Below are 27,909 nucleotides of genomic sequence, written 5' to 3'. Positions count from 1 at the left end.
GTTTTTCAGATATTATAAGTAATGGATCTACAATTATGTAGGTATTTTTTAAATTCTTCTACCAACACATTAGCTCTATGAAAATATCCTGATGGCAAAATTAGTTTTGGGAAATGTTGCACACTCTGGCTCCCTTTTATATATACCAGCTCTAAGAATGGACCACCATGAAGAGAGATCTTTAATCCAGCATTTTTTAGGGAAATTGCCTCAGAACTTTTTCAATAGTATACGAAATTTGTCTTCCAAGAAGGTATTTTTGGAAATCAGACTTATTCTGATATTCACTGAGTCAAAAATATTGAACTTGAATAGCTATGGGTTTTCTTGCCAACTTCTCATTAACGGCAAGCTTCATTTCCCTTTTTATATTTCAAGATTCTTCCCTTTGGTGAAAAGGATGGAAGAAGAGAGGCTGATACTGTCCTACCTTCTGTCAACTGTTGAAATTAAACTATCTCCTCCATTCAGCGGTCCCTATTCTGTGCCTTTCCTGATCACATTCTTATTCTAACAATTTAAAAATAAGCATTTTTAGGGCTTTTCGCAAACACCTTTTCTTTAGCAATGTGATAAGAAGTTTATCTTGTGATCTCAGACACTTAAATTCAAGCCTTTCCTGATCAGCTAAAGGTTATAGAGAGGCAATGGCAAGGCAATTCCACTTAGATTTCCTATCTGCACTTGGATTTGACATGGAGTCAAGTCCAAGTCACTCAAGTAATTACTTCTCACATGAGTGCTTCCACTGACAAAATGTTGGTAAACTGTGTGCAGGGTCTTACAACTAATTTTGTCCTCAAAAGGAAAAATCCTTTCTTCACAGCTCATTCTTTCTTTCTCTTTCTTTCTTTCCTAATGATTTATACTATTGGTTGTATGAGGTCTGTAGTCCGGTTAGTTATTCTAAACTTTATTACTACCTCCCCTTTTAAATATGCTGTTAAACAAATGAAACAGTCTATGTTCTTGATTTATGTGTCTTTTCCTTATAATTTGGAACTTTCCATTTACATATCATCATAGACATGCTTTTTAAAAAAAAAACTTATTTATTTATTTTACAGAGAGGAAAAAAGCGCATGTACGAGCAGGGGTCAGGTTGTGGGGGTAGAGGAAAACAAGCAGACTCCCCTCTGAACAAGGAGCCTGACCTGGGGCTCAATCCCAGAGCCCAGAGATCATGACCTGAACTGAGGTTAGGAGCCAGATGCTCAACAGACTGAGCCCCTTAGGCACACCGACATCCTTTAAAAAAAAAAAAGTCACAATATCATAAACAGATACTATTGACTAGCTTCATAAGTAGTTTTTACCTCATGAAAAGTCTTTTCAAATTGGTTAAATGAAGTCACTGAAAGAAGTGCTGTAACAATTACCGTATCATTGGTCTCTGACAAAGGTTCAAATCTGATCAGACCTCACTTTTATAAATTGCTTTGATGAATCTCTCAGTGACCTTATCTCTATACTCATTAGAACTTCTGTGGCAACTGCCAAGCCAGTGTCCCCGGGCTGAAAAGCAACAAAGGAGAAGAAACCAGCGCTGGTGAGCCTGGAAAGTATGATTCTATAGCCCAGAAGGTGAGAAGGCAGGCTGCATGTTGATGAGCCCTATAGTTTACACCTAGTGCCGTCTCTCATTTCCAAATTGCTCTGTCCTCTAGGGGGACACAGGTCCACGGGGTCCTCCAGGAATCCCAGGCAGAGAGGGACCAAAGGTAAGGCAGTTTCCTCTACAATCTGTGCTACTGCCAGTTCAGTGTGGGGGGAAAAAACAAGAACAAAAACAAACTTAAAGCACACTACTTTTTATGAGAAATATTTTTGGAAAAGTGGTGTAAAAGCCATTTGCAAAGGTTATTTTTTTGTGTGCCCTGACTCTGTCCAAATTACATGTCCCAAGTGTACTAAGAAGAGATATTACATTATTTCAAAAGATGACAAAATTATTCAGTATACTAGCTGAATCTCTTGTCTTTTTAGGGAAGCAAAGGAGAGCGGGGCTACCCTGGGATACCTGGAGAGAAAGGTGAAGAGGTAAGACTCTTGTCTGATAATTGACTCTCTTTTATAGATTCAAGGAAGGACATCAACCTGTCTATAGCTCATGTTTAATGCTAAGTCAAAGAAAAAAAAAGATTTAGGTATGTTGTTTCAAATGTCAAGAAAGTTTAAATAATAATACATTGATGTTTATCATCATGATTCAGTTTTTGAGATAAGGAAAATAAAACACAGAGTGGACCCATCAGGTACTATGTTTTTGTTTTCATGTGGCAGATAACAATTCCAGCTCTCTCAAGATAAAAGGAAGGATTTACTAAATCGAATCCCAAGGTAGCTATAGAATTAAACAACCAGCCTAGGGACAAGGGCAGCTCCAAAAAGCAGAACCTCCCTGGGATATTGCTATAACATGCATGATTCAAATTCAGTGACCTTGGTTTGTCTGTCTCTGTTCAACTTCATACTCTTCGGAGAAAAAAAAAAAACCCTACCAAAAGGATCTGATTCAACTAGTTTAGATTAGCTGCCCACCCCTAGACTAAGGTTCAAAGTCAAATGTACTTTTGAGACAATGGCATAATTTTCTGACTCTAAGCCATGGTGATGCTCAGGATATCATTCTTTTCCTGCATAATTTACCTTAACTCTTGGAAAAACCAATTAGGATGATGAATTGTTGTTAGTTTAAACAGTTTTGATGCTAATAATTCTTAATGAAAGTAAGTAAGCCATCTGGTATATATTAACCTTGATGTTAGTACTGAAAATCATAACGGTATAAAGTAGACCACTTTTTTGAGTCAGTTATATTTCACATTACAAATTATCACCATGTGTTATTGTTTTTAATATTGATTTTATTCTAGAGAACTATGAAAACTGGCTTGCTTTTTTTCCAAATTAAAAATTGAAGAAAAAAGAAATACAACATTTATTTTCATCTATAAACAAAGCAGTAAAGGCTTCTTCATGCTTCACAGGAAATTTCACTAATGTACAAGCCCTATATCTGATTTTAATAGTCTAACAGCTTTTAACTGCCTCGATTCAAGGAGTAGGCTGTAGAGGCAATTGAAAAGATAGTAATAAAAAGATCAGGAAATAATTAGAATTCAGGTTTTCTATAAGTGACTCTAAGTTAAATTTATAAGAAGTTAATTTTTATTGGTTCTACAGGATACCTTGCTCTCTTGGTAAACTGAAATGCATCATTATTATTACTCAACTATTTTAGTATGTTCTTTCTTAAGTATAATAGAACCTTGTTACCTGTGGGGAATATGTTTTAAGAACCCCCCCCCCACCCTTGGATGCCCAAAACTGCAGAGAGTCCTGAGCCCTACATATACTAATTTTTCCATGTGATAAAGTTCAACTTATAAGTTAGGCACAGTAAGAGATTAACAATAATAACTAACAGTTAATCACAATAATTATAACAATATACTATAATAAAAGTTACGTGAATGTGGTATCTTCCTCCCTCTTCAAATATCTTTTTATACTGTGCTCATCCTTCTTGTGATGATGTGAAATGATAAAATACCTATGTGATGAGATGAACTAAGGTGAATGACATAGGCATTTTGACATGGGTGTTAGGCTGCTATTGATCTTATGGCCATAAGTCAACAGGAGGTTTATGTGCTTCCAGATAGCAGTAGAATACTGAAACATTGGAAAGGCAAACTACTGTATACTTCTTGAATTCTTAACAGAGAATACACAAAATTTACACAAGACTCTTATTATATGAGGAATTATTATTATTATATGTAGCAATTTCAGAAGGAAATTCTTTTTGGTTGTTTCTTCACATCACATGAATTATATGAATAAGCCTGAAATAGCATACTAATTCAGTTGGGCCTTTTGGAGGGGATAGGGTAATGCAGGCTTTTCCTCTCAGACAGATAGGGAGTTAATGAATCTCATCTACTTGGGTAGACTCAATGAATAGTATCTGCTTGGACTGAGATACTACTTGAAATTATAATTTATTGATTTGTTTAGGTGAATGAAACTTTGAGAATGTGTACGTTTCTAAGTGGCCAGTAAACTATACTATTTTAATATGCATATAATATCTATTGTACAAAATCTCAAGTATCTGTTCTATTCTTAGTGGAAAAGACACAGAGGGAATCTCATCTCTTTGAGGACTTCTAATTATCATGTCTTCATTTTAAACTGTTTCGGGACTTAGAGGAGCTGCCTGTTTGTTCATTGCTCTGAGAAGAGGGACATTACCCTCTACATTTTTTCCAGATGTTTCACAAATCTAAGTAGCAACTTAAAAGACACTAATAGAACACACTCACCTCTCATACAGTGAACTCTTGCTTGGAATGCAGATTTTCCTACAATATTTCAGGATAATAATTGATAAATAGGCCATGAAAAATATTGTCAACCATAAATTATAGCAATGGAAAAATAAATATTCTTGGTAGCAACTGAGCTAGGACTTGTAAAATCAAACTATCAGTTCAGAGAAAGAACTTAGCTCAAATGATCCTTGAATATCTATGCAATAAATTTTATTTTGTATTTTAGTTTGGCACTATATGCTAAATTGACTGTCCTACTCTTTAATATGTATTTGTCTTCTTTAATGACCATCTTGTCTTCTAAAATTATCTTATTGCCCTTTATGCATCCATGGTAACTTTTACCCTTACTACAAAATTTCAGCTTGTTCAGAGAAAGACTGCTGAGAATGATTTTTTTTTTATTTATGGACTAAGGTTTATTTTAAAGTTTAATGTGGTCATCAGAGGTTAATGAGTCCCAAGCTTATAAATTAAACTACCTAAAGACTCACTCAGCATCTCTTGACTGATTCAGTAATGAGACTAAAAGTAGCAAAAAAAGAATACATATGTACACCCATATCTTATACATGTACATATAGAGAGAATTTTATGGAAATGTGGGTATTTTGAGATAAAGCAATTTGTGGTATGGCATTTATAATCTCCAGACACTTAGAGGTGCCATTTCCAAAGGAAATTTGTTTCCTTTCAATTTATAAATCTATAAATATGTTAAGGGTGAGGGAGTAAAAAGAGACAATGCAGCATGCCAGTGTGTCCCATCCACACATCTGTGTGTGCATATGCACACACACACACACACACATATACACACACATACACACACAGCATTGCCAGTGAGGACGATACCATTTTGAAGAAAGAATATGTCCACATTCTTCAACACAAGCATACATAAGATTTTACCCAAAACTCTTATTTAATGAGGAATTTCAGCATGTTTGAGGAGATTCTTTTCAGTATTTCTTCATATCATAGCACACGAAAAAACCTGAAGTAACATACGATCCCATTTGGCATTAGATGGACAGGTCTGGCAAGAGCTTGGTCCTTAATCACACTGATGCAAAGAATCTTGATTCAAGAGAACCTGGGCCGTATATAATTCTCATAAATAAATATGCAGTAGTTTTACCATGGTCGCTCCAACTAATATTTATAATGCGTGTAAAAATGTATATTTCACAGTAAACAATAAAGGAAATTTGTTATAACAATGAATGGTTTGGTAATATAAAAAGATTACTCAGTAAAGAAAACTAAATCCTGAAATAGGGGGATCATTCAATCTAGACCTTGACACATCATATGGTTATCTGAAATAACAAAAGTGTATTTAAAAACATATATTTCTAGTTACAGAAGTCATCTGAGTTCATTACAGAAAACTTGGGAAATACAAAAAAGCACTAAAAAGATAAAAGTACTGCTAAGGGAGAATAATTGGTAATAGTTATATTATGGTCTACACCCTCCTTTATAATTCCAAAGCTCAGAACCCTCTGAAAACCCTGGAAAAATTTCCCAAATATGCAGGAAATTCTTTGGCAGCAGAATCTGACCTGAAAACATATGGAGCCAGTCTATTTATCCCACTTGATAAGAATATCATGTTTTGCTACAGAAATATTTGTATGTTTATTAGAGGGTGCTGCCCTAGGCATCACGGGGAGTGTCGCATAGTATCTAGTGTGAGCGCTATGTTATTTTCATTAAAAAAAAAAAAATCAGAAAATTCAGAATTCTGAAACACACCTGACACCAAAGGTTCCAGATTAAGTACTTTGAACTTCTATCATTCTCATCTTTTAGAAGTCCATTGATAATTTTTTTAAGATTTTATTTATTTATTCATGAGAGACACAGAGAGAGAGAGAGAGAGGCAGAGACACAAGCAGAGGGAGAAGCAGGCTCCATGCAGGGAGTCTGATGTGGGACTTGATCCCAGGTCTCCAGGATCACGTCCTGGGCTGAAGGTGGCACTAAACCGCTGAGCCACCCAGGCTGCCCCCACTGATAATTTTTAATAATTTATACATTACTCCGTGGAACCCTTTGTAACTGTAATTTTTCCATGTTAGCCAATAGTTTACTGAAACATGATTTTAATAACTGCAAAATATTTTATATTATTCTATGTAACTTATTTAACTAATTTGTTGTTGACACACTTGGTAAAAGAACAAAATTAATTACATAAACTACCAGTTAATCTTGCCAGTTCTTCCTTGAATATATGAATATATCAGTATCTTAAACCCTATCCAGTATAATTAGCATTATTCTACGAGTCCAAGAAGAAGGAGGAGGGGATATTCATTCACTTTTATGCTTAAGCCATTAAAGGGTTCTAAATTTAAATTCACTGATGAGCCAAATTTCTTCTTATAATGAACTGTTCAGCTAAACTAAATATTATATCATAAAACATATTCCATTTTTCCACTAGCTGAATGAAGCATTAGTGTAATCGTGTATTTCTTTGATGGCATGCTGCCAATCTGAAATTTGTATGTCCATGCTTTAGCAATGCCAGATTCTCAGTGATGCTATTGTTGATGGGGTGGCTCTGTGAGCTCAGAAATGCTCTATGAATCACCAAACACACTAAATTATGTTTGCTGCAGATTCCATGTCATGGCATTTTAGCTCATCATCCTTACTTTTTGAAAATGGGTATTTGTATATCGTATATATCATGCGTTTTAGCCAACAAAAATGTTTAATTTCAATAGTCAAAATATTCGGTCAACTAAAATGCCTTGTTTCTAACTACATAGCAGATTTTATGGTAGGAACTGTTTCTTCTAGGGTCTTCAAGGAATTCCAGGCCTTCCAGGTGCTCCAGGTCCCACTGGACCCCCTGTGAGTATTTGCTAAAGCTATTCCACTCACGTTTCATATCTGCTGGGATGATGCAGGGTGAACTAAATTCTCCGTTCCCTTTTGTTCTCTATGCCTCTCTGTAGATTATCCAGCCTTTGCCTGGAAAAGTGGCATCCTACCTCTCAGATTTTCAGTTAGTATTATTTTAAGGCTGCTCAGGGTCGTGGAGATTTGTCATCAAAATTCTGCCAGAACAGAAAGCAGTCTGTGATTAAACTAGTCTATTTAAATAGAAGTTAGATGTAAAGGAGCATTATACTTTTTCATTATCATTTTTTTGACATTAACCTTTGGAAGAGATAGTCAGATGGTTACACCCTTTACATTTTTAAGTACAATAAACTAAGAATATATATTTTTAAAGAGGGAAAAATGGGTCAAGTATTATCATATTTGATTTATCTTAATTCCTATTTATCCATTAAAATACCTTCTACTTTAATTAGCACTTTTTTTTCATTGTCCCTCAGACACAACTTTGCAGTCTTTGTGTCTTTGGTTATACTGTTTTCCTGAAACAATCTCTTTTCCTTTCTCAGCTGCTAAGCCCAACCTGTCACTAAGGTGGAGCTGATAATTCTAGGGTAGCCAGTTAAAATACAGGACATGCAGTTAAATTTGAATTTCATATAAATAAATGGTTCTAGCATAAGTTTGTCCCAAGTATCATATTTTTATTTGCTAAATCTAGCAACCCTACTCAAGTCTCATATTCTCCAGCAATTCCTACGAGTTCCTATGCAAATAGATATTTACCTCACAAGTAGGCATGTGGGCATGCTCCTTTGTACTTTAAAGCATGGATTCACCATAATTAAAATCTTATCATTTATGCTTTTATCACAATTGTGTAGAACAAACATGGCTTTAAATTGTACATTAAAATTAAAAGTTAAGAGAAGAGTTGTGAAAGGAACCATGAAAATTATAGCTAAGTCCAGTCTCAAAGAAGAATTAAAATTACATTTTATTCTCCATTGGTAAAATGCAGATCACATCACTTAATATGCACATTGTTAATTCTCCCGCGTCTTGAAGTATTTAAAATGTTGATCGCTACCAAAATTATAGCTCATTTAGAAAGGCATAATGTTATGTAAATTGCCATTTAAACAGCAAGGCTAAATTCTTAAATGTATCAAAAGGTTCCAGTTAAGGTCATTAAATGTGGTTGGCCAAGGTGAAAAAGCGACCACAAATACAAATTTTACCCTTGCAAGGGCTTATCAGCAGGATACAGCTGCTGTATCAGCCTGAAGAAATATAAGCTTTAGGGCTGATTTAATTAGGATCAAATGACCTTTAAAATGTATCAGTTTTACAACCAACTTCCAATGCCTTTGGCCATTTAGTTGGGTTTTTTTGTAACACACTTAGTTTTGTGTTTTACAGGGCTTATTGGGAAGAACTGGACATCCTGGTCCTTCAGGAACGAAGGGTGACAAGGTACAGAGGAAATGCCTCACTTACTGTCTGAATTGGGGCTTGGGGGATGGCAAGGTGAGACACTACAGAGAGATCCATAAAATCAAGCAAAGCCTGAAAGTAGGAATAATATCAGGGAATAGCTATTCGGTAGTGGATTTGGAAAGACATAGGTACAGAAATCAGTCTGAGTACAGGTTCCTAGAAAAAAGGATTAATAGAACATTGGTGTCATATAGCAGAAGTCCAAGCTGGATTCAAGGTCCTGGATATCTAGTTATGTGGATGGATGGAATGGAGGAAGCTTCCTACAGGTAAGATGGTTTGCATCAGGGAGTTCCAGCCACAGATGCCAAGGCTTCAGATTTGCTGAGAAAATCTGGAAGTTCTGTCTTTTGAGGATCATAGGGGAAGTTCACTAAGTAATTAGGACACTTGTTTTCTGGGTTATCTAACTAAGTGGACTAATGGGTTGCTATGGTCTGAAGGGAAGACCCGAAATAGAGGAGTCTCATGTCGGAAGACCACGGCTTCATATATTTACCCAATTTATGTCTAAATTGTGTGAAAACAGTGTGAAACAGACACAGCTAGCCAACGAGTGAATTAAGACCAGGTATTGAGATTAGGGAAGTGAGAATCAAGAATCCACATAAACTACCCAAGTGGCTTCTATCCTGAACTGACCAAAATGGTGCACAATGGCATCAAGAAGTAAAGGAATTCCAAAAAAAATTGAAAGGAGCCATGTGCAACTTAAGATAGTCTCTGTATATTTCCTGATAATATTCCCAAGAAGCTTGCCCATCCCCACCGGAGTTTTTTTTCTCTGTTCTCTATGGAAATTATTCAGTCAGAGATTTGCGTTTTGAAGTTAATGGGAATTCCACACTGAGATGAGCTTTGAGGCACAATCAAGGATGAAAATGTGACTTTTAATTGTGCCAGGAAAGAAAGAGTCTTTTCAATAGGCACATATTTTTCCTTGTTTGTTGTCCTCTCATAGTTCATGAGAACGATGACATAATTCTCTGAAGGACACTGCCAGCAGTCAGCAGAATATGACATGTCTTAGAGAGATAGCCACCATCAAAGCACTTTGAGAAAAGATACAATATACTTGTTGTCACTCATTCTCAGTCAGATACATTGCAATAAAAACTTGACAGTTTATTTTCATTGACAAAGATATAAATAAATAGTTTTTATGATACATTTTTTTAGTTACCAAAAAAATGGGGAGATTGGAATGAAATCTTTCATCAAATTCATGAAAATGGACTTAAATCTCTCAAAATTTGGGGGCGTTATAAGGAAGAATCTTACTGTCTCTGGATTATTTTTTTAATTAACCATTTCTTGCCATTTCCCTGACATTAAGGGACTTAAAGTTTTATGAGGCAATTATTCTAAAAGAAAAGCACAGTTCTAGGAAGCTCTGGTTAAAGGCACCAAAGGAACTATAATACCTTTGCTTAGTATGGATCAAAAAGCATTGTACGTTTTATAAAAATAAAAGTGAAATCTGTTTTTCAAGTTTCAACTTGAATTCATTTTTCACAGTCCCATTTCAGTCTGCTTCTCCTGCAAGCACAATGTCTGAGACTGTTTAAACAGTATAGAACATTTCCCTTAAACAGTGTTATACCACAGTCACTTCTGTTCAACGAGATGTATCTGACTTGGTTGTAAAGTCTAAGGTTTTTCACCTTAGGGAGTGAAAAAAAAAAAGTTTCTCCTCTTGCAGACACAACAAACAGTGTGATTTTCTACTTTGGTCGAACTTTGTAGATGGCCCTCTGGTTCCTAAAAGATGAAGTGGTAGAGATGAGGCTAAAAGTGAGGGGCTGATCTAGAAAGCCAAGTTCCAGAGCCTGTCCCTGCTTGCAGGAATGCTGCTCTGTGCCCTCACATGGGCAGAGCTTCCTCGGCTGCACTTGAAGGCCAGAACAGGATCACCCAGGTTGTCTGTCTCTATCTAAAAATAAGCTTCAGCCTTGGGGCTCACCCAGTGGGAATCAGAATGGGTATGGAAAAGGCATTAACCTTTCCTGTGGTCTAAGAATGTATTTTCCCAGGTGAAAGAGAAAGCCAAGCTGGATAAGATTTTGCAAGACTGAAACAAAATCATATGGGTTTCAGAATATGGGTCTCTGAGCAAGCACAATCTGGTTCATAAATTTGGTGTTGAAATGTGCAAACCATTGATTGTTGGTCTCTATATCCCATTCAGGGCAGTGAGGGACCCCCTGGGAGACCCGGACCACCTGGACCACCTGTGAGTTATGTCATGTTTAAAAATTAAATACATGTATCTGCTTGAGACTTCTATAACTCAGAGGTCAGACTATTTTTAGATGTTCTCCAGGATGAAAGCTGTCTGATTTTTATGTATACATGTAAACGATAGCCAGTGCAGCTTTAGGGAGACCAGATTTTTTCCCCTTTAGTGCAGCCCCAATATGCAGTGCTCAAATTTGCATACTATGGGCCTCCCTACTCTGGAGGACCCTGGGAAAGTCATCTAGCCTCAGTGAGCCTCCTTCACTGAAAAGAGGGGCTTTAAAAAGGGCTTCCTTCTGGCAATGCGAGTTGGGGCAGAATTTGGTGTTAGGCTATATGTGTTCATTACCATCCATGATGTCTGAGACGCAGAGAAATTCTATTTATATAGCACCTAGTGAATAAAATGTACAAGAGCGATCAATGTGTTTATGCTTGCGATGGAGACAGATGTGCACTTTGTCGGAGAGGCTGTGGAGAGAGGTATCTCTCTCTGTAGCAAGTCTGCCCTCATGTGGGGCCAGGCTCAAATCACAGCAGAGCTTTGATCCAGGTCAAATATTCTTTTCCACCCTATCTCATAGGAATACTTTAAGAAACCCAACTCACCTGAGAAAGGGCAGAATTAGTCTGTGACTCTCAAGATAACAAAGATATGTAGTTAATCTACATATTTCATTTTCTTTACTTGCCTTTTCCTTTGACAAAGAAGCAGGACAAAAAGCATTTGGGGCTCACACCCTAAAATGCCCTCCCTCTCCAGGGGATACAACAAGCAAAATACAGCATGAGCTTATAATAGGGACTTGCATATTATAGTGGGGTAGGAAATCTTTCTCTTTTCCCCAAATTCTTCAAAACTATTCATTCTTCAAAATAGATTACATATTGTCTTTTTATGGGAAACCTCCTCTAGAAATCTCAGACAAAAATATTCTTCAGCTCTCTAAGACTCAGCACACTAAAATACAGTAGCCATTCGCCAGTTGTCAAATAAATGAGTGAAATAATAAAGGAATAAAGGAATGGAGCATTTTTCCTCCTATCACTAGTGTTTTGAAGATATACACAAATCCCATTCACTGAGCACCATTGGCCACCAAAAACAGGAAAATGATGGCTTCTTCAGTTTCACAACTAAAGTGTGGAAATCACAAAAGGGAAAAATGAAGATTATTGAATTTAGGGGAACTTCTTAAAAAAAAGGATAAAACATCCCAGCCAAAATTTTTATCTACAAAGTTTTCCTGAATGCCAAAACATATGATTTTTTAAAGATTCTCAAATTAGTTCTCTTTCAGTGTTAGTTACCCTGGGACTTTCCATTCACAGGTCAGTTTTATTAGGAAGTTTTATTCCGTATTGTTCTAAAGAATATGTTTTTGTAGAAACATCCACACAGGATTGTGAGTAACATCATTTTCCCCATTTACTTTAATTTTCTATTTAGTACGAAGAGACTGTAGGAAAAAAATTACTCTTCAGTAGCCAAATTGCTCCCTATTCACACCTTCATCAGCACTACCGTGTTATAGCCTGCAGGTCAGCGGGCTGTAAACAGTTAGCATAAATTGGCAGTTCAGAAACTGAATTTTAATGAGCACATAGTATTTTCCTCTGAATGCATTAGTGTCTCATCTGTCAAACCCGAACATTAATCACACCCCCACTGAAAGGCTCTATGGGCTCCAGGTGTAGCTCACACTCCTATTCATTTTCCCCCTACATTTGCTTTCAGAAAGCCCCAAATGGAAGCATTGTTTATTTTACTTGTAGTATTAAACTCACTTTCTAAAATAAAATAGGAAAAATATCATTTGGCAAAAAGATAAAACATAGAGAGACTATCAACTTTAAAAAGAATAATTCTATATCTCTTCTCTTTCCTAAGGGTGTACCATTCAATGAAGGAAATGGAATGAGCAGTTTATATAAAATCCAGGTATTTACTTTTGTAATTATGTGAAATGATTTTCCAGTAATGGATTGCTGTAAATTCTTCTCACATTTTTCTTTTGTATTTTTTTGAAGGGAGGTGTGAATGTTCCCAGTTTTCCAGGGCCCCCTGGTCCCCCTGTGAGTACAGCTTTTTATTACCAAGCATACTTTAGCTGAACAGCCACAATCAATCAATCAATCAATCAATCCTAGGTTCACTGAAAAAATACATGGTACAAATATAACCAAAATTTTATGCAGTAGGAAAAAAATAATAATGATTATAATAAAATAGAGAACATGAACCCAGCCAAAATCATGAAAAATAGCATTCTGTATAGTCACTTTCTTCACTGTAAATTAAGTCAATGTCCAAGCAGTCACTGTCATAGGATTCCATCAAGGTTTGTTTTGTCATCTATTCTTCAAATCCAAATTGTAGCAAAATAAAACTTGCAAATATTTTATATGTGTATTAAAGCAAATTGAACTAAAATGCTTTAGATTCTATAATTTTGCTTCCACCCTTGTTTTAAAAATGACTTCCCATGTTTTCTTGTAGGGCCCAAAAGGAGACCCTGGCCCAGTGGTATGTATATTCCCATGCTTTGTGTCATTTTGAAAGTAAGTCTTTATTGAAGTTTGAAAGAAGAACATCAGGCAAAGATGGCCTATTTTCTTAGATGTTCATCAATTAACTAATATTACAGGCAGGAGGCAAACCATCAAAGAAATACCAGCAATGTGTTCATTTTTAAGATGCACTGATCTTGATGTCACTGCCATTGGCCTTTGTCTCTTTTATTAGTGTACTTTCAAAATCACTCTGTGATGGAAGAAGGCACATATGAAGTTCCTGGTAAATAGAACACTTTCTTCTGATAGAGCTATTTTGATGGTTAACTCAGTGGATTGTGGAAGTAGATTGTGGAAGAGAAATACTTACTGGAAAGAAATTCCTTAATATGTCTCTAGTCTCTCCCTCCCCCCCTCCCCCCCAAAAAGGAAGGGATTGTTTATTTGCTTTGGATGCCTTAGGCAGCTATTCAGTAGGAAATGTGGTGTGCTGTCATAAACCTGCTTATTAGGTATAATGTATCAGGTTACCATTTAGCAGGGAAAGAGATCAAGTCCTGTAGCCCCCTAGAGAGTGACAATTGTTCTCAAACATCCTTCTCAACCACAAAGCATCACTCCAAAGCTTCTGCCAAATTCATTAAACTCCCTTTATTCCTTGGCAATTTTTCCTGTCATGCCCTTGTCGAGCATATGCTCATATTTCACTTGTATTAACCTTTTAGCCTTGATTTATACAGTATGCTTGAAACTCAGGTATACCTGAAACTGAAATAAATTTTCAAATCACTTTTCATTGTCATGTGAATAAAATAAGGCCTTTTCGTCACAATATAGTTTGGTAAAACTAGATGAATAAATTTTAAAAGAGCAAAGGAAGAAGCCATAAAAAAGTAATATTTTCACATCTAAATATGTTTTTCAAAGGACATGCATTAAAGCACATTTTTTTTGTTATTGGTCAGAGCCAATTTTTTCCCTGAAAGCGTAATTTCAACTAGTTAGTACTATTTTCTAAACCCCAATTATGTAATTTAGAGGTTTCCTTTGTTTTCTAATTCTGTTGCCCCTCTTATCTGTAACATTTTTATGCTTTCACCAATCCTATCTTTCTTTCTAATCTTAATTTTCTTTCATCTTGTTGATAAAAATTTCTTCCTGGTTTTTCCCTCTCCTACTGACTTACAGCCCCTCTGAATCATTTGGAGGGGCTTGACTTTTCACTGACTTTTCTGGAACATTCTTTCAAGTTTTTCATTAATAACTGCATATCAAGGTGATAACATTTTTTAAGTATTCTAATAAAAGATAAATCATAATTCACTTGGATTGAAAAACAGGTAGCAGATAGATTTGAGTAGACTTTGAAGAAATTAGACTTCAAATTCCTTAGCTACAACAAAGGATAAAGAATAAAAACTGATTAAAGTATGTTCCTTGCTTTTAGAGTTGTGATCGAAGTGGGTAAATCACAAAAGCAGAAATCTGGAATAATGAAATTAAATACCATGTAAACCCTCAGGTTTATCATACATACACCTTTGAAATTATGTCAGCGCCACCATGCAACTCCCTTCATTTCACACCAGTTGCCCAGTACAGAGAAATACTACTTCCTACCAGAGAAATAAGCCAGGAATGGTAGAATTATAGATCACAGAGCAAAAAATGCAAAAGTCAATTTGAGAGGCAGAGAGGGCCCGGGTGTGTGTGGGGGGGGAGATTTATTCATGGTATCCTTCATTTCCCATGATGGTAGATCTGCACCACTGTTACTAGTCTTCTCAGTAAAAGTTTATAGATAAAAATTACCCTTAATTGAATTTGTCTTTTGAGGGGCTCCATTTTATTCCTTTGATATTTAATCTATAAGTGGCTTCAATTAAACATTTAATTAATAACTACTTGAAATAAATACTGATTGATGGGGTGACCACCTTCCTCAGTCCTAAGGATTGTTGAGAATGTAAACAAAGAGAATCAAAGAGTTCATTTCCTTTGTTAATAATCCAGGACCTCTTTTACAGCACTTTACACAGAAAAGGAATCTGAACCTTTTTTTTTTTTTTGTCTGATTGACAGCTTATATATTAGTGGACATTTAAAAAGATTTCTAAGGCATAAAAAGTATCAAGTAATCTACTTGCTCATTAAGTGTTTCTGTAATAAGGACAATATCATAAAAATCGAAGTTGGAGACTTGGTAATATTTTGAAGCAGATTAGTATTATGCATGCAAAAAATACATCTACAAAGAATGAAAGCTCTCTTTTCTATGTGATTATGTTGAAAGCATCCAGTATTTTAGAACATATTTGCAGTTAACATCAATTCATTAATGAGGTGGTATAAGGCAACTACCTTGTCTATCTCTCTTGATTTAAAAGTCTTAATGTTTATTTGCTCAAAATTAGCAGCTTCCTTCACCCTAACTTTTCTAAATATAGTTCTTGAGAGCCTATAGGTTCCAGCTGGCCATAGGTTCCAGAGACCATATACTAGAATATGTAAAGATTTTTTTTAATGGAAATGCTTACTTATGTTCTGCCAGTGACCCATGAGCTTGAGCAATAACTTTTAGAATCATTGGAGATGCTGCTCCTGGGGCCATCCTCTAAAGCATTCATGATTCATGGCCAGCTGCAGAGAAGACTGCAGGATGGCAAACTTTGCTATCAGACCTTCATCTTCATCTGCTCTTAAGAAGTTTAGCATTATTCTCTGGTCATATTTTATCCCTGGGTACCTCACAAATTGGCAAACTTCATTAAAGCCCATCTTTCCTTCTAATTCTTATTGAAATTGGAGTTATCATTGACTAGAGGGATTCATTCTAATTAGATTCTTAATCAGAATAAAAACAATCAGAAAATATATTCATACTTCTCCAGGGAATAGCTTTATTCTCAAACTATTTTCAAATATCAAATGCAAGAATGCAGATGCTTGAAAATAGAGCATACCAATTTCTTGCTAAATTGGCAATCAGTGTTTGGGGGTACTTTTTGGGAAAAAAAACTTTGGTTTTGAAACCAATGCTTAAGAAACCTTTTGGTCATTGCTCCCACATTTCTTATGTTCATATTTAACAGGGAGAACCTGGTGCAATGGGGTTGCCAGGACTAGAAGGATTTCCGGGTATAAAGGTAAGTACAGGGTTAAAAATGTAGTCCACTGATTCAACACTCAAAAATGTGCCCTGAGCACCTCCTAATGGACCAGGAACTGTTTTTAAATTTAAAGAAACCTAAGAGTACAAAGCAGACAAAAATCTCTGCTTTCAAGGAACTTATTTTCTAGGACAGGGATACAGAAACTAAAATAATAAACATAATAATATTGGTCAGTGCTATGAAAGAAAGAAAAAGTAGGGCAGGTTAAGAGGGCTCTATTAACCTTTCTAAAAAAGAGGGTTGTTATTTGAAATGTGGATCTGAGAAAGCAATATCTGAGCAAAGGCTCAAATGAGTGAGGCAGAGTTAGCCAAACCTCTCAACCCTGAAGGATATATGCCCAAGGCAATATAAATAAGTTCTAGAGATCTAATATGTAGCCTGGTGACCATAGGTAACAGGTCCGTATACTTGAAAATTGCTAAGTTTTCTCACCACTATATGAAGTGATAGAAATGATCATTAGCTTGTGGTGATCATTTCACAGTATATGCATATATCAAATCATCAAGCTGTGTACCTTAATATATACAGTTTTTTGAAAGCATAAACATTAGGTTTATGTCCTGAGACATGAGCATTCCTGCTACACCAAAGGAGACCAGGGGAATGAGGTGAAGGAAGAGTGGTAGATGAGGTCAGAAAGGAGAGGTAGGGGTAGAAGTAAGGTGTAGCCCTGTCATAGCAGTCCTGCAAAGCAATACTTCTCAAAATGTGGCTGGTAAAGGACCAGTTCCAGTCTGCAAATTCTGTTATGGGTTCTGTGGCAAGGTAAGTACAGATTGAGAATAAGTATTTTAAAATTTGTCTAGCAATTTAACTTTGCCATAATATTCAAAGGTGATCAGCTGACTCACCTTGGTTCAGGATGTATTAGAACATAGATAATAAATTATTCCTGAAGGAACACCAGTAGTTTGAGAAGCACTGATAATAAAGAGGCTCATTATCCATTGCGAGGACTTTATCTTTCACTCTGAGTAAAATATGGAGCCAGTAGTTCATTTCTGGGTAGAAGGGTGATGGGGTCTGCAGCTAGGTGGAAGCAGGGAAGCCTGTTAGAAGACTATTTCCACAATACATGTGGCAGTGATGTTGAATCAATTCAAAGTAGAAATGGTGGAGATAGTGATCAGTGGCTAGATCCTGGATATATTGGGAAGGTAGAACTAACAGGACTTTCTAATTGATTAGATGTGGGCATGAGAGAATAAACAGGAGTCAAAGATGACTCCAAGTTTTTTGACCTGAGCAACTGGCATGATGGGGTAATCATCAACTGAAATGAGAGAAGCTATATGCAGAGTCTGTGTGGAGACAGTGACAATGGTCAGTTTAACTTTGGACATAGGTCAAATTTGGCAATATCCTTTATATGGTAAAGTGGAAGTATTGAGTAAGAAGAACAATATAAAGGCATGGGGTTTCAAAAAAGAGTCTTAGTGGAGATCTAAACTTGGTTGTCCTAAGCATATAGATGCTGTCTAAAAACCAGGAGACTTGATCAGATCACCAAAGGAAAGACAGTAGATTTTATAAAAGAGGAGAGGACAAAGGACTGAGCGCTGAGGCCTCCAACATAAAGGGATCAGGAAGAAGAGGAGGAATGAACAAGAGAGACTGAGATGAAGTAATCAGGGAGGTAGGAGGGAAACTTGTGTCCTGAAAATCAAGTGAAGGTGATTTATCAAGGTGAAGAGAGTGATCACCTATCTCAAATACTGCAAATAGGTCAAATATGGGATGGGGATGGGGTCGAGTAGGATGATCAAGTATTGACCATTGGATTTCGCAATACAGAGGTTTGGCAATAACAGATTATTCACTATTTCACCAGTTTGGTAGGGGCAACTGTTGGATTTAAATGGATTTAAGAGAGAATAAGAAAAAAAGAATTAGAGATGGTAAATACAGTATGAAAAATACTTAAGGAGTTTTGCCACAAAAAAAAAAAAAAGCAAAGAAATGGGCCAGTGACTGCTGGAGGAAGTAGGGTAAGGTTTTATAACATGGATTTTAGAAATGGGGCATAGAAATATCAGAATAGTTGTTTGCTGATATAAAGGAATAATCCAGTAGAATGAGGTAGGAGAGTGATGATATAGGAGGAGAGGGGAGAATTGCTGGAATGACATCCTCAAATAGCTAAAAGAAAATGGGAACTAGTACATCAATGGAGGGTTTAGCTTCAGAGAGGAGTCTGGATAGTTCATCTATGGTAACAGGTGGAAAAATAGAGTATGGGGTATAGACACTGATACATGGGAAGAAGAATCGTTTGAGATCTATAGAAGTTCTTTTCTGATTGCTGAAATTTTCTCACAGGTGGAGGAAGAAGGTGATCATCTGAGAGTAAGTCAGGGAGAAGAGGTTGGAGGTTTAAGGTGAAGGTCTTCTAAGAGAGAGAGAGAGAGTCCAGGGACCACGGAATATGATAACTAGGCAGCCCCAGGGTTCTCCTGAGGTTCGTGGAGATGAACCAAAATGAGACCAGTCAGGGAGATATTCACCAAGTAAAGACATAGATTTAAACAAGATTCCAGTTTTGACAGGTGAGTCAAAACTCTTAGAAGCAAGAAAGGGCCAACAGAGTCAATGGTGTACAAGAGGAATGATTTTAACAAGTGACCATGGAATTTAAACTAACTAAATAAGGAAACGAGGCCATCTAGAGAATAGAAGGGTGATGAAAAATTTGTTCAATGGATTAGAGGTCTTATTGGCATATCAGAAGTTTGGGAGTCCAAGGTACTCAAAGGAGGGGGTTAAAACTATGGTTATCCAATTCAGAATGCATGAAATTGAGATTATGGAGGGGATGGAGTTATTGTTACTGACAAAGTCCCAGGTATACCAATGGAAATAAGAGGCGAGATCATTAGAGAATGATTCAAAGAACTGCAAGACCTGAACTTTGCATATTGTCCAAAAGAAGCCTTCTTAATATTAACCTTTATCAGATACACAAGAGTTTCCACTGAATAAAAAGTTTCAATATATTCATTTCAGGGGTAAAAATCCCGTAATTAAAAGGAATAAATTGAAACTGACAAGAATTACCTGTTTACACTGTTTGCCCACTATTCTAGTAGTCTCTTTTCTATTAGTCTATAGCTATGCTTTATAAAGGTACTACTTCTATTTATATGTTAGGATTTATATCCTAGTTGGTCTGGCCTTTCATTTTCATGTTTGATCTCATTGTATAGATAAATATAACTTTTATGTAGTCAAATAGCAAACTATTTTTCTTTGTGGTTTCTTATTTTGCTTTTATGCATTAAGATTCTTTCATTCTTATTCTCAACCAAAATCAGGTAGTCACTTAGTATTTTATTCTAGTTCTTTTATACCTCATATTATTTTATTTTTACATAATCTATATGGTATTTATATGGAGTACAATGTATATAGAAAGAGAGATTAAACCTTTTTCAAGGAAATTATTCAGTTATTAGAACTATTTGTTGAATAATACATCCCTTTCTTTACTAAAATCCTATTATGGATGTTGGTATATTTCTGAAGTCATATAGCATTTTTATATTGCATTGATATACTGCTTAATCTTTATGCCAGTATTCCATTATTTTAATTGTTATAGCTTTACTATATGTTCAAATATTGATATTACCAATCTCCTTATTGTTCTTCTTTTAATTTTTTTCTTTTATCTTCTCATGTATTTATTATCTCAAGTGAACTGTAATATCATCTGATCAAGCTGCAATTTCATAAGAATTGCATTAAATTTATAAATTAGTTTGGGTAGCAGTGACACCTTTACAACATTGTCTTGCCCTCCAAGAACAAAACATATTGCTCCATTTAATCAAGCATTCTTTTATGTCCCTGAGTGAAGTTGTGAAGTTTTTTTTAATGTAGGTTCTGCTCAACAAAAATTGCCATTTTATTATCCCATATATAACCATCAGTACTTTTAGCATCATCAGCTTTATCTAAAATATGACATTGCTTTGAAAAAAGAGTTGAATCACTCTTCTCTTCAGAGCAATTCAAGGAACCTTCTGATGGGCCTAATGAGGAACACTACAAAACCCCTTATTCTAAACATCTTTATTCTAACCCTACATCCAATGAGACAAGTATAGGAAAAGCATTTTAGAAGACTTCAATATGCTTTCTTTTTTAAGTATTGGTAATAGATTACTCTTGAATATATGGAATAAAAATACCAATTTGACTAATTTTAGCTGTCAGTATGTGTGGAGTTCTATTAAAAATAGGTCATAGAAATGATAACCTAAATGCTTGTTTTCATTGATTATTATTTGCTTTAGTTCTTTGAAAAAAAAACTTTAATTCAGTTAGCTATTCATTTTATTTTCCCATCCAATGATATTGATACTTATCAGTACCAAAGAAAAACTTTACCAAATCCAAATAATTATTTGAGCACTTATTTTATAGGTTAAGATTTTATAGGTATCATTATAAATAACAATTTTTTTAATCCCAACAGGGGGATCGAGGCCCAGCAGGTCCTCCAGGAATAGCTGGAATATCGGTGAGTATTCTACATTATTTTCACAAGGAAACAGTTCTATCTCCACAGTAACCTATGGCTAGTGATCAAGAAGGGCTGGGGAACACACAGTAGCTCCTATAGCATTAGGTTCTAAAAACATCCAGTTAAAAAAATAAAACCACCTTGTCTCTATCCATCCTCAAGAATACTCCATTCTTTTTTATTTCTTAAATTATTTTTAACTATTTATTTTAGGGGGGGATCAGAAGGAGATGAAGAGAGAATTTCAAGCAGACTCCCCACTGACTGCAGAGCCAAGCCCAAGATGGGGCTTGATTCCATGACCCTGGGATTATGATTTGAGCCAAAATTGAGAGTCCAACACTTCACTGACTGTGCCACCCAGGCACCCCAAGAATGCTCCTTTCCTTATTTTCACACTTTTTGTCTTTTTCTTCCCAACTCCCTTAAGGAAGGGAGGTGATGTTCAGTTATTTGCCTATGCTGATAACGTTAGCACACAAGTACAACTTTGAGAAGCTTGTATTATTTCTCTGTTCTTGTCATATTTAAGGTTTCGTGGCCCCCAAAAGACAAAGTTCTTAACCTCAGGCATGTACTTCAAGTTCTTGATATTAAGCTGCAATCTGCTTGAGTTTTCCCTCAGCCTGGTGTTATTAACAGATTTTTACTGCTGCTAATGTTTCCTCGTAAACTAGCCCTTCCAGCCTCTCAATCATTTTTGTTGCTCTCTGGTGTCAAATGTTTTAATCTCATCAAGGTCTTTTCAAATGAATAGGAAGTACTCCAGGAAAGGTTGAAATCATTTCTCTGAGCCCTAGGGATCATTCTGATCTTCATTCATGATGCTCTAATTAAAATTTTGTGGCCATACTTTATGAATAAGAGCCCATTTATCCTTTTGTTCAGTGCCCTGTAGGGTAGGCCCAAGGTAGGAAAGTCAGTGGAAACCGTGTGCTTGAATCATAAGAACACAAGATAAGAGAAGGCCCTACCATCACACTCACCAGCCCCCATTGACATCTACTGACACCCAACACCACCCAGAGCATCAACCACCACCTATCACTCCCATTCTTTAAAACGCCAGGGGCCACTCTACTTTACTGTATGTAGTTGTTAAGCCTAATAACAAAAATTTTAAATCCATCTAATATAGACAACCATCCTTTATATAGGATGAATCCCCTTATTTAGCTGTTCTATCCCTTTCTAGTATACTCAAGCCCACCCCGATTTCTCCAGGGCTTCTTTCCCCTACTTCTCCCCAGGATGACACATGGGTATAGCAGAGAAAGTGTCTGTGAGTGCTGGCAGTGAGGTGAGGCCTCCAGTTAGCATGCTCTCCCCTAGGTTCTCCAAGCTCCACTTGACCTTTGAGATGGCTGCCACCTTCTATCGATGTCCCTGATACCTTTGTCTCAGATCTCAATGGCTGAGCGCTCTCCCCCTTGTGTCCTATGCCAAGACTATGTTGGACTTTAGCCTTCTCAGCTTTAACAAATCCCCCAGCTCAGGCCCACAGGAGCTTCAGCAGTTGCTACTGATACCCACAGGCTCTGGGGAACCAGGGCTGCTCTGTCAGGTCTTGGGTCTGCCTAACTTCATCACTCAGCCATATCTGAAGCTGGGAGGGGGGTTCCTCTCAGATTAAAGACAGCAAGAGGAGAAAAGTGCTCTCCCTTTGGAGTGTCCTCCCCTGGGGAACCTACTAGGGTTTCTGCAGCTTCGGCCCCATGCATCTCTGCATTATTTGTTTTTCTTTTTTTTTTTAATTTGTTTTTCTATCTGCATTAGATAATAGGTATAAGATAATAATAGGTGTGCTTGACTGTGATAAGAAGTTTATCCCTGCATTATTTGTTTTTCTATCCACATTAGGTCTAAGGAGTAGGAGGTGATTCCTTCTTTAAGCTTGGTCTGGACACTTTGGCACTTCTCACTTCTAGTCACTAATGAACCATCTTCCTCTCTTGTCCCTCCCAGTGGTTTCTCTACCCAACATTTCTCTGTTGCCAGTCCTCCAAGACATAGTATGTTGAAACAAATCAATCGTATCCTCTCCCTTTCAACCAAACATGGCTTTTCAAGTCTAACTTTTTTTTCCAGGCTATCCTACTATAAGCTTACAAATCCTCTTACAAAACACAAAATCTAGGAAAGATTTCTTTAACTCTGTGTGCACTCCCAACCCCAAAGTAAAGAAGAGCTGCCAATCCAATAGGCACAGGAGGGATTTCAGTAACGATGATACATTGGTTTAATATTTTCAAAAATATTATCATCCTCTTACACCCCTCTGCCATACACATATATGTACATTCAGAGAACTGTATCCTAGTCTGTACCCTGGAGCCTCCAGAGTCAAGTATATGTCCCCATAGACTCTGTGCCATTAGGAATGCCATCTTAGTATTGAGAGCCACAGGCCTGGAGCACATTAAATGCATGAGTGGGGAGGGGAAGCACATGGTCTCATGCAATAATTTGGCTCCTAACATTTCTCCTTGATTTGATTTCCCAGGGAAAACCTGGAGCCCCAGGGCCCCCAGGAGTTCCAGGGGAACCAGTAAGTTGCCAGCCACTTACTTAATAGTTATACTTGCATGTGGTTTCAAAGCTTTTCTTAGCAATTAATATCTACTATTTGGACATGTCTTTAGGGTGACAGAGGGCCTGTTGGAGATATAGGTTTCCCTGGACCAGAAGGACCCTCTGGAAAGCCAGTAAGTACTTACCACTATTTAAAATTTGCCAGTTTGAGAAATATTCTAAGCACCACTTCTTTACCTATCTCCTTGGAAAATCCGACATGTAGTTTCTAAGGAAGTAAGAGCAAGTTACACAAATGGATTTTTGGGTGTGCGATTCTCACTGAGTTTCCTAGCTCCCTATGAGGTATCTTTATGTCTTAAACAATAGACAAATATGTCTTTATGTCTTTTTTTTTTTTTTTACATCGTAGAAAATTTCTCTTAAAAATCTCACAATTTGTAAATGTATATTTTTTTCTTTAACATAAAAGTTTACAATATACGGTAAAACAAAAGGCTCAGGAAAATAATTTCAAAAAAAAAAAAAAGAAGAAGAAAAAAGAAACCTGAAGTTTTGAATTAAAGCTGAAGACATTTTTTTTTAAACCCTGTTGTTGAACCAGTGACTTTTTTTTATTGTGCTGATGGGTTAGAGAAAGAAATATATTTAAAAACTTCAGTCCAGACACCCACAGCCGCCTCCAAAAGCCTCTCGCCCCCCCTCCCCCCACCGTCGAGTCGCTATTTTTCTGCCAAGTTTGTGATTGTCACGAGTTCACAAGTTCTAAATCCTGGGTCTCGGCCGCCCCGACGTCCGCAAGGTGTCCCCGTGGAACAGGGAGTGTATCAAAACAAGAAAACACCCACTTTAAACCAAATGTTCTTTAGTCATGAGGCACCTTGCTGGAGTCTCGGCTTCCCGAATGCCCTTGCCTAAGATTGGATAGGGGGTGCGGGGCACACGGGTATTTTAGGGGCACATCTGAGGACTGGTTTTAAATAGGCTTTAAAATAAAAGGCCAATATCAGCATAACGCTATAATTCTACTAAAAGGCTTCAGAGTGGCAGAAGTTCTGCTTATGTCTTAGTAGGTTCAGAAGGCTGCAGGAAGGTCTATTTTTTTTATTTATTTATTTTTTTTTAATTTTTATTTTTATTTTTTTTTTTGCACTTCCACCCTGGATTTTATTGACAGTTATGGTAGTGTTCTCGAGCTGGCTCACATGCATGCGGTCAGCTGGGGCCTAAGGTGGCTCTTAGCAAAGCTGAGGTGTGAGCTAAGGAAGTTAGGCAGGGCAGGGCCCTTTCAGTCTTCTCAAGCCTTGGGCCAAGTTCTTGGCAAATGGCTCGTCTCTCTGGCATGATTAGGGACGTTATCAGAGAAACATCTCAGAGGAGCACATCTGGGCACCTGCATTCTTTGCTTCAGATGCATCCATTCCCCCACCCCCAATTCAACTCTTGACCCTTGACAAAAGACCTTTTTTTGTCAGGATTTCTTCTTGCAGGAAAGCTGACTTGGAAACATGGGAAGGTGGGAAGGGAGGGGGACAATAAGCAGGACCCTAGGAAGCAGATCTGCTTGTCTACAGTAAAGAGCCCTGAAGGCAGGTGCCCTGGGCCTGGAAGAAACCGTACACTGCGCGTCCTCCCTTCTCTAGGAATTGAAAGCAAGGAACAGGAGCAAACAAACCCCTTGTCATCCTACCCACCTTTCTGGCAGTCTCTAGATAATGATCTAAGGAAATAAGCTTACATTTATAATTAGAGGATAATTTGGAGAATATACTCCTCATGGGGGCTTCACTCTACCCACCTGCCCCCTTTTGCCATCAGGCCTCCTGAGGGACTGTGGGGGCTGTGACTGCCAGCCCAGAGGTAACGGCAGATCTGGGGCCCCAGCTGGGAGCTCCAGGGCCCCTGGCCAAGGGAGGTCCCACATTGGAATCCTCGGGGCGTCTCCTTGGGCCCCTGGCCTCTGCCTCCTGTGGGTGGCCCGCCTCTGCCCATCTGTCTGTCTGTGGGCAGAATAGGGTCTGTGCGTGAGTGAGAGCAGGAATATTTATGGAAATAAAACGTCCTTTTTCCTGGAAAAAAAAAAAAGTGTGTGTACACGTATTAAATTGTGTCAGGAAATTAGTGTCAGGAAATTAGACTCATTTCTTAAGTCTGATGTTCTCAGAGTTAAAAAAAAAAAAAAAAACCAAAGTGGCCTGTTGTATCCTAAAATATAAAGAAACTGAAGACTAACAGATATAACTCCTGGGTGCTAGGCTAAAAACTAAAGTAGAAGCTACTTTCTCGGATTCCCTTCTTTATCTATGGACTCGGTTTTTTTTTTTTTAAGGATTTATTTACTTATTTATGATAGACATAGAGAGAGAGAGAGGCAGAGACACAGGAGGAGGGAGAAGCAGGCTCCATGCCGGGAGCCCGACGTGGGACTCCAGGATCGCGCCCTGGGCCAAAGGCAGGCGCTAAACCACTGAGCCACCCAGGGATCCCCTATGGACTCGGTTTTTATACTTTCATATATCATGCTTCCAAATATAACATCCCTTGTGTCCTAAAGGAGTACTTGGATACTGACATATATGGATGTAACACTGTAATAACCAGTCTTACTAATTCAGAGCAATTCAACAAATATTCATCTAGTCTCTGCCATTTGCCAAAATTGTGCTGGGCATGAGAGAGGGGACAAAAAGATGAATGACATATACCCCACTCTCAGGTTTACTTTTTATAGGAGGCCACTGTTCCCTTTGCTTGTCTATTTGCCATGGTATGTGTGGGGAGGCAGTGCTATCAGAAGAAGGGAGATAGTGAAGGTGAACAAGCAGCACAGAGCTCATGGGGCTGCTTGGGGATCTCTGGGAGACCTTCTGGGTCTGAGTACTCCCTGGCCACCATCTCCTCAGACAAGGCAACATAAAAATATAGGAAGCATACACAAGTCAGAAAGATATAAGTTTGGGTTGTGACTCAAAGGGTTTGGTGAGTCACTTAAGTAACATGGCATATAGTAAGCATTGCCAGTGCCTGGCCCCAGGAGGCTCTCAACAAATAGCTTCAATCCCTGATTTCCCCTTCACCTCCTGTTCCCAACTCCCTAGCCTACCCCTGTCCCTAACCATTTCCTAAAATGCTTGCTGAGGGGATTATGCAAAAAAGCAATTTATTTTTACAACAACTACTATTTCTTGAGCACCCACTAAAATGCTAGGCACTCTCTGGGTGCCAGCAACTCATGGCTTTACATTCTAGTATAGGGGCACAGACAACAAACAAATAAATATACGTGTACACACAATTTAAGGTAGAAATAGCTCTAAGCAGGGTGAAGCACTAGGGTAGCATTTCAATAGAGCAGTTGAAAAAGGCTTTCTTTCTATTTAAGCGAAGACCTGCATGAAGTGAGAGATCAAACCTGGAGTGGTTGTCGAAGCATTGTTTCAAGGAAGAGAAATGGCCATAGAGGAGTGAGCCTGGTGTATTGAGGGAACAGCAGAAAGTGTGAAGTTAAGAATGCACTAAGGAAACTGAGTAGGGAAAAATTAGAGAGAAAGACAAACCAAGAGAGACTCCTAACTCTGGGAAATAAAGAAAGGGCTGCAGAAGGGGAGGAGGGTAGAGGGATGGGGAAACTGGGTGACGGGCATTAAGGAAGGCACTTGGTGGGATGAACACTGGGTGTTATATATTGTCAAATTGAATTTAAATACAATATTCTTTAAAAATAAAATCCTTTGAAAATATTATTAATGAAAAAAAAAAAAAAGAATGCACTAAGCTAAACAAGAATGGGAAAGATACTGAGAGAGTTGTTAGTGGCTAGGCCTTGAGGAACTTCAAAGCCATGAATGGAGTTTGGATTTCATTTGAAGTCTGATGGAAAACCCACTAAAGCATTTGTAGTAGGGGAGGAAAATGACCGGAGTACATTTTAAAATATCACTCTATTACATGGAGAGCCGACTATAGGAAGTAGGATAGATGCAGACAGACCATGAAGAAACGTTGCATAATATTCACGAGAAATGATGATGGAGAGAAAAAGGAGATCATGAGGAAGAAGAGAGTTTAGGATGCACATCAGAGAGTCAACAAACTCACTGATGGACCAGATGTGGAGAGTGAGGGGGCGATAATTCTCTGTTGTAGACATATTCAACCTAAAGCACCAGTAGATACCCAAGTGGAAATGCCAATAAATAGTGGATATACTATCCATCTC

The 27,909-nt window shown here is 37.5% G+C and overlaps 1 protein-coding gene across 2 annotated transcripts in view; it reads left to right on the top strand.

Moving 5' to 3' along the window:
• Positions 1-27,909, top strand: part of COL19A1 (collagen type XIX alpha 1 chain) — a 317,390-nt gene that overhangs the window by 257,459 nt on the left and 32,022 nt on the right. For both annotated transcript variants that reach the window (XR_005990424.1, XM_041772509.1), the window contains exons 33-45: positions 1,480-1,584; positions 1,668-1,721; positions 1,987-2,040; positions 7,158-7,211; positions 8,625-8,678; positions 10,891-10,935; positions 12,832-12,882; positions 12,972-13,016; positions 13,441-13,467; positions 16,547-16,600; positions 21,111-21,155; positions 23,662-23,706; positions 23,801-23,863. Coding sequence is in view for 1 of the 2 variants with exons in the window: in XM_041772509.1 (XP_041628443.1) it covers positions 1,480-1,584; positions 1,668-1,721; positions 1,987-2,040; positions 7,158-7,211; positions 8,625-8,678; positions 10,891-10,935; positions 12,832-12,882; positions 12,972-13,016; positions 13,441-13,467; positions 16,547-16,600; positions 21,111-21,155; positions 23,662-23,706; positions 23,801-23,863 (696 nt within the window). In the remaining variant the exon portion in view is untranslated. The remainder of the gene's footprint in view (positions 1-1,479; positions 1,585-1,667; positions 1,722-1,986; positions 2,041-7,157; positions 7,212-8,624; positions 8,679-10,890; positions 10,936-12,831; positions 12,883-12,971; positions 13,017-13,440; positions 13,468-16,546; positions 16,601-21,110; positions 21,156-23,661; positions 23,707-23,800; positions 23,864-27,909) is intronic.

Source organism: Vulpes lagopus, chromosome 1, assembly GCF_018345385.1.
Source record: "Vulpes lagopus strain Blue_001 chromosome 1, ASM1834538v1, whole genome shotgun sequence".
In the NCBI taxonomy this organism is placed as follows: Eukaryota; Metazoa; Chordata; class Mammalia; order Carnivora; family Canidae; genus Vulpes; species Vulpes lagopus.
Note: the sequence above shows the minus strand (reverse complement) of the source record. Positions and strands in the feature narration are given on the sequence as shown.